The sequence below is a fragment of the Triticum aestivum genome, chromosome 5B, assembly GCF_018294505.1.
Source record: "Triticum aestivum cultivar Chinese Spring chromosome 5B, IWGSC CS RefSeq v2.1, whole genome shotgun sequence".
Classification (NCBI taxonomy): domain Eukaryota; kingdom Viridiplantae; phylum Streptophyta; class Magnoliopsida; order Poales; family Poaceae; genus Triticum; species Triticum aestivum.
The window spans coordinates 618,861,707-618,872,951 of record NC_057807.1 but is presented as its reverse complement, the minus strand read 5'-3'; the positions used below and the strand labels follow the sequence as shown (position 1 = coordinate 618,872,951).

The following is an 11,245-nucleotide window of genomic DNA, read 5'->3' as shown; positions in this document are numbered from 1 at the left end:
CCCAATACTTCTCCCGGCGAATTCCCGTAACTCTCCGGTATTCCGAAAAATACCCGAATCACTCAGAACCTTTCCGAACTCCGAATATAGTCGTCCAATATATCGATCTTTACGTCTCGATCATTTCGAGACTCCTCGTCATGTCCCCGATCTCATCCGAGACTTCGAACTCCTTCGGTACATCAAAACTCATAAACTCATAATATAACTGTCATCGAAACCTTAAGCGTGCGGACCCTATGGGTTCGAGAACTATGTAGACATGACCTAGAACTATTCTTGGTCAATAACCAATAGCGGAACCTGGATGCTCATATTGGCTCCTACATATTCTACGAAGATCTTTATCGGTCAAACCGCATAACAACATACGTTGTTCCCTTTGTCATCGGTATGTTACTTGCCCGAGATTCGATCGTCGGTATCCAATACCTAGTTCAATCTCGTTACCGGCAAGTCTCTTTATTCGTTACATAATGCATCATCCCGCAACTAACTCATTAGTCACATTGCTTGCAAGGCTTATAGTGATGTGCATTACCGAGAGGGCCCAGAGATACCTCTCCGACAATCGGAGTGACAAAACCTAATCTCGAAATACGCCAACCCAACATGTACCTTTGGAGACACCTGTAGTACTCCTTTATAATCACCCAGTTACGTTGTGACGTTTGGTAGCACCCAAAGTGTTACTCCGGTAAACGGGAGTTGCATAATCTCATAGTTACAGGAACATGTATAAGTCATGAAGAAAGCAATAGCAATATACTAAACGATCAAGTGCTAGGCTAACGGAATGGGTCATGTCAATCACATCATTCTCCTAATGATGTGATCCCGTTAATCAAATGACAACACATGTCTATGGTTAGGAAACATAACCATCTTTGATTAATGAGCTAGTCAAGTAGAGGCATACTAGTGACGTTATGTTTGTCTATGTATTCACACATGTATCATGTTTCCGGTTAATACAATTCTAGCATGAATAATAAACATTTATCAATGTATAAGGAAATAAATAATAACTTTATTATTGCCTCTAGGGCATATTTCCTTCACGTGCGTGGGCATGGAGAGCCAGAGAGGGAGTGGCCCCGCGGGCACGAAAGAATAGCTGAAGGCTCAGGCATGGGCGCGCATAGGAGCGGGCATGTGCCACGGGGTCAATCCGAGGAGCTCAGTGGCTATCCCTGCAATGGCCATGGTGGACGATGGTTCTCGGCCACAGCAAAATACCTAACGACGGCAAACGAGAGGGGAAACTGGGGAAAGGCAAGAGGAGATCACGACGGTGTGAATGGCACCCTAGGGGAAGACAGGGGAGCTCGGGGCGGAGCGGATCGAACGGCAATGTCGCGGTGGCCGAAGGTTGAGGAAGACGGCAACAACATCGATCTGGGGGTGCTGGACTTGATCTCGTTGGCGCAAACGAAGTAGCGGAGGCATTCGGAGCTCCTCGACAAGCTCTTAGCCAGCAGGGAGGGCAGTGGTCGTGTGGACGGGGTCGGTCATGGTGGCCGTGGCATCTAACTTCGTCCAGATCACCGGGATCGAGCGAGCGAGGAGGAGAAGTGGATCTGGGAGGGGGAGTCGAGGAGGAGTGAGGCCATGGGGGCAGGGGAGGCAGGGCGTCACCCTTATCCATTCGCCTTCGATGCCGGCGAGGTGGTCGAGCGGGAGCCCGGCTCTGTAGCGACGGGCTCGGGGAACAGGAGAAGATGACCGTGCGGGGACTGGACCACTGGGCCGGTTCGGTGGCAAGACCCAGGGGTAGGGGGAATCCCCTTTTTCATCGTCCTTTTGGTTTTTAATGTATTCTATTCCGTTTCTCCTTTTTAACACCGTTTTCTATTTATTCTTATATCAACTAAATGGATTTTGTTAATTGTGAAACTATGCACACAATTCGAGCACAATATTTTTAGGTGGCACAAAAAGTTTGGGGCCAAAAGGAAATACATAAAATTAGGTTTATATTTAATTGGTTATTTTAACTACTGTTGGATCTCTTATTAATTTGACAAGATTTAATTTTTGGGTCAAATAATGTTGGGCTCAACATGTCAAAGATCAGTGGAATTTATAGAATATGGTGAACATTTTAGTTTTACTGTTTGACAAAATAATTTATTTGACTTTATTTTAAATTTGAATTGGGCTTTGATTTTTATCAAGTGGCAGTTTGGCTTAGCAAGCCTGATGACATGGCATCATTAGGGGGAGGTCACTGTAGCTAATGACTTGAGGTGTTACATAATCTTCCCATTTCTGAAATTTCATTGTTAAATGATTGGGGAATATATCACACTATCCATTAGTTCAGTCAAGCTCACCACAAGTCCACGCATTATTGCCAATTGAGTAAGTCTTATTGGCGGGGAGAATAGGCTATGTGTGTGTGTGTGTTAGAGAGAGAGGGAGAGAGAGAGAGTGAGGAAAATGGAGGGGGAGAGAGAGAGTGTGTGTGAGGATTTGATGGTAAAAAGATTCGCCAATATCGTAATATTGAACTCTTAAAGTTAATGTGACCCTGTTGCAACGCACGGGCGTTCTTCTAGTACTCTAGTAGGTTACTAACAAATTTCTCTGTTGAGAGCAAGTAGGCCAGTAGAAACATGAACAAAGGAACAGAGGAGAAGAAGAACATGGGAGAGAGGGGATGAATCGCTCTCGTTTCCCACAACAAACCATGGGCCGTCGACTACAGAGCACTGCCAGGCGCCGTTAGCAGATAGACAAGGAGTACAGATCTAAGATCAATTCAGCACCATATGTAGTTGATTAAACGAATTGATGATAAGATACTGTTGATGATTCTTGCTTTCAGAGTAACAGGGAAGAAGAGAAGGAGGCAAGCTAACCTTCTGCTCATTCATAGACGCGGCGGCCGGGTCCACCCAACCGCCGGCACGGAGGTGACTCCCAGCGCGGTGGCGACCATCAGCCACAAAGCTGCTCCTGCCGACGCGGCTACACGTCGCGTGGTGGCCATCAGTCGGCGTCCTCTGACGAGATCTCGCTAGTAGCGGCGCTGTCAGGGCCCTCCCTTCCCTTGTGAGTTGTTGGCGAAGAGCAGGGTTGCGGCCGGTGGAGGAGATGGGGTGGAGGAGAGGCAGGGCCGGCGACGAACACCCGTGAAGTCATCATGATGGATGAAGAAGCAAACCCGACTGATTATCCTGATGTTCAAATCAACTGAAGCAGATTGAAAGCAATTATCAGTAGTTTTTTGCAACATTTTTGTTGCAACAAACCATTTTTCTTATATTCGCAGCCCATCGAATGATCCAGAAACGAGAAGCTCATCACAAACTCCAAAATGATCTTATCGGGCACTTGATTCTTATGGGTTTATCATGTTTTATTTGGATTATCACTTCATTTGGGCCCTTGGGTGTGTATGGATTCCAAAAAATAAATTTGAAATGTTGTTGAATTGCATGCATTGAAATTATCAAGTTTCGAATTAATTCACCAATGATCTATTAGACTTAGAGACAGATAGAGTTGTGGACTTAATTCGAAATTTAGCGGCGGTAAAACCTATGAATGAAACAGATATAAATAATCTAGGAGTAACAACGCTTCAGAGTCTCTGTGAGGATTTAGTTCTCACGGAGGGCTTAGAAGCCGAGGAGGTAGATATGGTTCCGGAGGGGTATACGGTCCCTTTGCAGCCAGATGCCACTCCTGACACCGGTCCTCAAAATGCTGAGGAGATGAAGGATAAACCAAAAAGAACCTGGAAGAGGAAGGTTTATCCTACATCGGCGGTGCGTAGGAGCGCAAGAGTTAAACAAAGTAAAAAATTCCATGATGAAATATGAAAGGAATATTCTGGAATAGTAGAGGTCTAGCGGACTTGGCTAAAAGGAGATTCCTTAGTGATACATCTGTAGAACAAAAATTGGACTTTATGGCCCTATTGGAGACGGGTAGAGATAATTTCACCCTGCAGTTTCTCAACACCATTTCAGGGGGTTGATTTTGATTGGCACTGTCTACCTCCAAGGGGGCGATCCGGAGGGATCTTACTTGGGGTGAAGTGCGAAACTTTAGAAGTGCCGAGTGTGGTCCACGGTGATTTTGCTGTCAAATTTTGTGTAAGATCGAAAATTGATGGCTTTAGATGGGCTTTGGTGGTCGTATATGGTGCGGCGCAGCCGGAGCTTAAACCTGACTTCCTCGCAGACCTGGTGAGAATTTGTGGGGATGAAAGGTTGCCCATTGTGGTGGGAGGTGATTTCAATATCATTAGAAGACAAGATGAAAAAAATAATGACAACTTCGATGGAAGATGGTCATTCATGTTTAAATATGATAATTGAAAGTCTTGACTTGAGGGAAATTGACCTCATTGGTAGGCAATTCACGTGGGCCAATACCTTGCCAATTCCTACTTATGAGAAATTGGACAGGGTTCTCACTAGGGTGGAGTGGGAACAAAAGTTTGCACTGGTAACGGTCAGGCTTTACAGAGGGCCATTTCTGACCACACCCCACTCCTGGTTGATTCCGGGGAAGCGACACATGTGGGCAATAGAAATACTTTCTCTTTCGAATTAGGATGGTTTGAGAGGGAGGGCTTCATGGAGCTCATTGCGATAGAATGGGCCAGGGACTCTGGTGGGTCCTCCAATGTGGAGAGATGGCAAAACAAAATTAGACATTTACGCCAGTTTTTGAGAGGCTGGGCCAAAAACCAATGTGGTATTTATAAAGTTGAAAAGGAGAGATTGACACGAATTATTAATGAACTTGATGTGAAAGCGGAATCCACTCTTCTTAATATATCTGAGCGAGATATTAAGAATGAGGCAGAGAAGAAGTTACAAGCCCTTATGAGAGAGGAGGAGATGAAATGGGCGCTTAGAGCAAAGGTTTCTAAGGTTGTCCAAGGGGATGATAATACACAATTCTTCCACATGATAGCTAATGGGAAACATAGAAAGAAAAAGATAATCCAGTTAGAAAAAGATGAGGGTACAATTGTAGGACATGAGAACCTAAAAATTGTACATCTCCGAATATTAATTATAAGAAACTTTTTGGAGCACCCGAAGAAAGTTTTGTATCTCTAGATGAGAGTGCGATTGGGGACATACCTCAACTCAACTTAGAAGAGAATGATGTGTTATCCGCTCCTTTCACTCAGAAAGAGGTGTTTCATGCAATAATGCAAATGAAGCATAATAAAGTGCCCGGATGGGTTCCCGACGGAATTTTATCAAAAATGTTGGCATATCATAAAGCAAGATCTTATGCCTATGTTCCAAGATTTGTTTGATGGTCACTTGAATCTGTTTCACCTCAATTTTGGAACAATAACGTTGTTGCCAAAAAAGGTGGAAGCTATTCGCATTGAGCAGTTTAGACCGATCTGTCTCCTCAATGTAAGCTTTAAGATTTTTACTAAGGTTGGCACGAATAGGTTGACACGGATAGCCCATTTGGTTGTGCAACCAACTCAAACTGCCTTCATGCCAGGAAGACAAATCCTAGAAGGGGTTGTAGTCCTACATGAAACGTTGCACGAAATCCATACGAAGAAACTAGATGGTGTTATCTTCAAAGTGGATTTTGAAAAAGCGTATGATAAGGTCAAATGGCCCTTCCTCCAGCAAGCCTTACATATGAAGGGGTTCAATGAATCTTGGAGATCTCAGGTGGATTCCTTCATACAGAAGTGTCGGGATAAAGGTCAATGATGATACATGCCATTATTTCCAGACACATAAGGGGTTACGTCAGGGGGACTCCATGTCTCCTGTGCTGTTTAACATTGTAGCAGATATGTTGGCAGTACTTATTGGTCGGGCTAAAGAGAGTGGCCAAGTAGGAGGACTGGTCCCCCACCTTGTAGAGGGGGGCATCTCCGTTCTACAATATGCGGATGATACTATTATATTCATGGAACATGATCTTGTAAAAGGTAGAAATATGAAGCTTGTTTTATGCCTTTTTGAGCAACTGTCTGGGCTCAAAATCAACTTCAATAAAAGTGAATTGTTCTGCTTTGGGAGAGTTAAAGAAGAACAAGACAATTATAGAAACTTGTTCGGTTGTGAAATGGGATCCTTACTTTTTAGTTATCTAGGGATCCCAATTCATCATCGATGGTTAACGAACAAGGAATGGAAATGTGTTGAGGATAGATTTGAAAAAAAAGCTAAGCTGCTGAAAGGGCAAGCTAATGTCTTACGGAGGTCGGCTGGTTTTGACAAATTCGGTTTTGATGAGTTTGTCGATGTTCCTCTTATCTTTCTTTGAAGTACCAGTAGGGGTACGGAAAAGACTTGACTTCTATAGATCCTGATTCTTCTGGCAAAGTGATGAGGCCAAGAAGAAATATAGACTGGCTAGATGGGATATCATGTGTAGACCAAAAGACCAGGGTGGGTTAGGGCTCGAAAATTTAGAGGTAAAGAATAGATGTCTACTTAATAAATGGATATACAGACTATCTACTGAGACCGAGGGCATGTGGGTACAAATCTTGCGGAATAAATACTTACACTCTAAGACTTTGGCCCAAGTTAACGCAAGGCCAACGGACTCACCCTTTTGGAAGGGGTTAATGAGAACAAGAGTAACTTTCTTTCAACGGGTAAAATTCCTAGTTGGTAATGGTACCACTACTAGATTCTGGAATGATACCTGGCTAGGGGAGACACCTTTAGCTTTACAATACCCTTTCTTATATAATATTGTGCAACTAAGGAGGATTATGTCACCACAATATTAAACTCGGTGCCAGTTAATATCCAATTTAGGAGATCCCTTGTAGGGGAACGTTGGAATGCTTGGCTCCACCTGGTCCGTAGGTTGATGGATGTTCAACTTTCGGACCAGGCAGATACCATTAGTTGGAAGCTAACCACGAATGGAATTTTCTCTGTGAAATCCATGTATTTGAACTTAATTGATTCCGGGCCATTGTCGAGGTCTTTGCACATATGAAAGATTAAAGTTCCGCTTCGCATCAAAATCTTTATGTGGTTCGTCCACAAAGAAGTTATTTTGACCAAAGATAATTTGCTAAAAAGGAATTGGGTTGGTAGCTCCAGGTGTTGTTTTTGTGATCAAAACGAATCGTTTAAACACCTCTTTCTCCAGTGTCCACTGGCAAAATTGTTATGGCGATCAATTCATATAGCTTTTAACGTTCATCCCCCATGAGTATAAACACATTATTTGGGATGCGGCTTAATGGAGTGGACATACAAGTAGCTAAACATGTTCGGATAGGGATATGTGCACTTTTCTGGGCTATATGGAACACTAGAAATGATATGATCTTTAATGGGATAAACTTCACTAATTTTTTGCAGGTTATCTACGGAGCTACAACTTGGATCCGTATGTGGTCGTTACTCACTCATGCGGATTTCAGGGAGCTTTTGGATATTGGATGCAACCGTTGGGAGACGGTCGCACGGGCTATCTTCAGCCGATTTGGATGGTGAGCTAATAATAGACTAGGTGTGTAGGCATCGTAGTCTGTTCTTTATCGCCGGATGTGGCACTTTACAAATTTATTTTTTCTCTTGGCTCGGTTTATGAGCTTCCTTGGAACGTAATATGGCTGCATGCATCGATTGATGCAGAGGCCGGAGGTCAACCTCCTTTTCTAAAAAAAAGGTATCCAGTTGAAATGGAGTATATGACAAAAAAAAAAGAATTGCCAAAGACATTTTTTACGAAGTTAAAATTTAGAGGTTTGATTAGCTCCATGTTTTTTAACTCCTCAAATTTGATTACACATCTAGGCAGTGAAAATTTAGGAGTTCCATTAGAGATGCCCTAAAGGGGCTGATCGGGTGCTCAATCATCAGCATCCGCGTTATATCCATACGACAGTGTGATATAACCAATTTCCAGAGCGAGCCATCACAAATAGACTTGCCGACACGTTGCCACAATTTCATAACCTTTCCTTGTCTTCTTCCTTCTGATTATTTGCCTTCTTTTACAATTGTGTGTGATGTGTCTTCTACAATATTCTTGGTCTTTTCTGTCAATGATATGTAACGAAGGCGGCTAGAGCCTAGGGAACTGCATGGACTAGTTAACATTTTTACGAACGAATTCATGACAATCAACGTATGGCACTATCAATCAATCTTTTTCATGACTAACTAAACTTATACAGACTCGCAAGTTGTGCAATGATATGGAGTGAGGTAAGATATATAGTCGACATTGACTAGGGCTCAGTGTTGTTTATAAGCCATCAAGTACAATCCCTTGTCTGGAATGATTGATTAGCCCTCGCCGGCCAGCAAAACCTACTTGTTAATTGCAAATGTTATGTCATTGATCATTTGCGTATTGCAACTAACTACACCATAAAATGGCATATTTAAAATCAGCTGTGAATAATCAACAGGCGTTCTTATCTCAAGGTGAAGACCATGCGACTAATTAATATGTTTTGACGATGAATCTTGGTTGTGAGGCGATTAGGTAGCTGGTTAGGCAGGTTTAAACATACACGATTTGTGTTAGGTCTGCCTGCTCGAATTTTGTAGCGCCCCGATTCCACAATCTTACTGATTGAAGGTGTATCATAGTCAAGAAAAGTTAATTGTATCTGTTTTGCAATTGGGTCTACGTGTTTTTTTTAGGACAAATTGGGTCTACATGTTGTTCCAATCATTTTCCCACTATGCGACCATACCATAGGCAGCAGCTTCCGACTTCTAACATGCGTTAGTTGGGACACTGGACTAGTCATGAGGCCCTCGACCAGCGCATTACTTGCTCTGGTCAACTAATATGGATCCAGCATGCAGGCATGTATGTCCAGCTGAGGTACAAACATCCTACTCAAAATCCAGTTATATTGGTATAGCCTCGAACTCCCACTGCAAGGTCTAAGCCTTTGATAAAATCACAAAAATCTAAAAGCACGTATATAGTTGTGATATCTTAGCATGCGACGCACGATGATTGTTAAGTTGAAAAACAAAGAGTATAATTGCGGCATTTTAGCATGCAACACACGATGATTACTAAGTTGATACAAAAAAGTTCGGTTTTTCTTCCCTAAAAGATGGTCTCTTAGTAGGAAATATATGGTACTTTTGTTCACTGTACAACATGTGTTTTCCTAGTCACATGTTTATCATTTAATTTTAATCATCTGATAATAATAAAACATGGAAACATTTATATTACTGAAAAAGACTTTCTCCTTGCTTTATATTTAAAGCAAGACAACTGAACTATACAAGGCGATGAAGATACCATCAGGCATCATGCGGTTAAACACACATCAAGAGTTAAATCCGCTAGTCTCACTTACACTCATGTTGCACGATGCACGTAGCCAGGCAGCCAGCCCATGCACCCTGGTAGCGGTAAGGTCATCAAAGGTTATCTTGTTGTAATGAGGGGTGACATAAAGAAGGCCAACAGTTATATTATGTTTGAGGTACGACAATTTCAGGTAATGTCACCCTGTTCTTTGAAATGAATTATCTGATTGTGATGCTGCTAATCTTTTGCATATGCGTCTTGAGCATATTGAGTGAACTTTGGTTTGTTGCGTGGCAATAGAAGCCTGCTCATGCTACTTCGGCGGCACTTTTTTGCCTTCTCTTCGCTGGGCAGGAGAGCTAATGAACACCGGAGGGAACAAGTGAAGCCGTGTCGTTCGTACCGGAAAGAAAAGACACCACAAATTCGGCTCCTTGTTGGACCGTGGACGTGAACACAGTGGTCTATAACCAGGACAGAAACCATTTCGAATTTAGATCTTGACATGTTGGTTGTTTTTAAGCGTAGGCTGGAGTCAACGAGCCTCCTCGTCGATTTTCATCGGAGAAACATATGCGACAGTTAATATGGAACGGAGAGAGCGGTAGTCAATCAAATAGAACGGCGGAAATTAATGCAGACAACATCAGCACAACGAACAGGTTGCCCCCTTGATAACGTAGATACAAAGTACTGACCAGCTAACAGCTGCACAACTGGAATGTGGTAAAAAATCGAAGCAGTCAATTAGCATTATTGTACGTAACTAAAAGCTAATGCTTGTGGTGGCACCCATGCTCGCAGCCGGCGTCCGAGCTGGAGTCCGACCCGGAGCTGCCGAAGGACAGCGACGATAGAGTCAGGTTCTTCACCAGCTCGGCGGCCGACACGGCGCCGGCCGCGGCCAGCGAGATGTACATGGCCATATGCACCTGGCTGCAGAAGTTATTTGTGCCCCGGACGGTGCCATCGCAGACGCTGATGCGCCCGCGGCCGGGTGAGCAGTAGGACATGTACTCGCTGGTGGCGAAGGCGGCGCCGGTCGCCGAGTAGAGCAGTGCCGGCACGGCGACGTCGAGGAGCGGCACGAGCACCCTGGAGCACTTGCCGCTGCCCTTCTTCCACACGCTCAGGAAGATGGCCACCCCCACCATGACCGCCGCAATGGCGTTCGCCACCACCAGGTACCTGCATGCACAAACCCGCCTTGTCAGAACGGACACACAAACCAGGCTCGTAAACGGGTACACATGCATGCAAGAATTCCGTTTCTAAGGGAGAAAAGCGTATTGGGCGTACACAAACGGGCCGAAGTCGCTGTAAGTGACGGTGTGTGCCTCGGCGCCGTTCGGGAGGACGACGGTGCACTGGCTGGCCGTGACCATGAGAGCCGCCGACGCCACGGCGAGCCCCATGGCGGCGACGCGGGCGGCGATGTTGACCGCGTTCAGGCGGCCTTTCGACTCCTTGTCATCGCCGTCGCAAGGCATGATTGACCGGGAAGGGGAGGGGAAGAACTGATTGAAGTCAAGATGGTAAGCTAACTTTTGTTTCTCTTGCTAGTAGCTCACAATTAGTCCACTACTCGAGAGTCGAGATTAGTGTGTATATATAAGGTTTGTGACAAGGGGATGTTCATCGTGGATGTAGTCAAACGAGCCTGTGATTGGAGGGAGCATCAACCAACGTTAGGTCGTTAAGACAACTACGCTTACGTACCTAGCGTTAGTTGCTTGCTCGCTCACTTCACCTCTCATTGATTTATTTTGTTAATTCTCACTCAATTTGTCCTCTGATTAGCAGTTACAAGCAAAATAAAATTCTAGCAAGTCCATTTTTCTTGTTTCAAACGAGCGGTTGATCAATGATTGAACGCTGGAATGAACAAATTAGGTCTGGGAAACACTATTTTTGAGGTAATAGCACCCCAGGTACCCTAACATACACAAAATGTGACGATTTAGTCCCAAACTTGCAAAAC

The 11,245-nt window shown here is 44.1% G+C and overlaps 1 protein-coding gene across 1 annotated transcript; it reads right to left on the bottom strand.

The window, feature by feature from the left end:
* Nucleotides 1-9,910: 9,910 nt before the first annotated feature.
* Nucleotides 9,911-10,831, bottom strand: LOC123117197 (CASP-like protein 1U3). Its single transcript, XM_044538016.1, has 2 exons — nucleotides 10,564-10,831; nucleotides 9,911-10,452 (listed from the first exon to the last, which is right to left on the bottom strand). The coding sequence occupies exons 1-2, from the start codon at nucleotides 10,752-10,754 to the stop codon at nucleotides 10,038-10,040; spliced, it is 606 nt and encodes a 201-aa protein (XP_044393951.1). The 5' UTR covers nucleotides 10,755-10,831; the 3' UTR covers nucleotides 9,911-10,037.
* Between the last annotated feature and the right edge of the window lie 414 nt (nucleotides 10,832-11,245).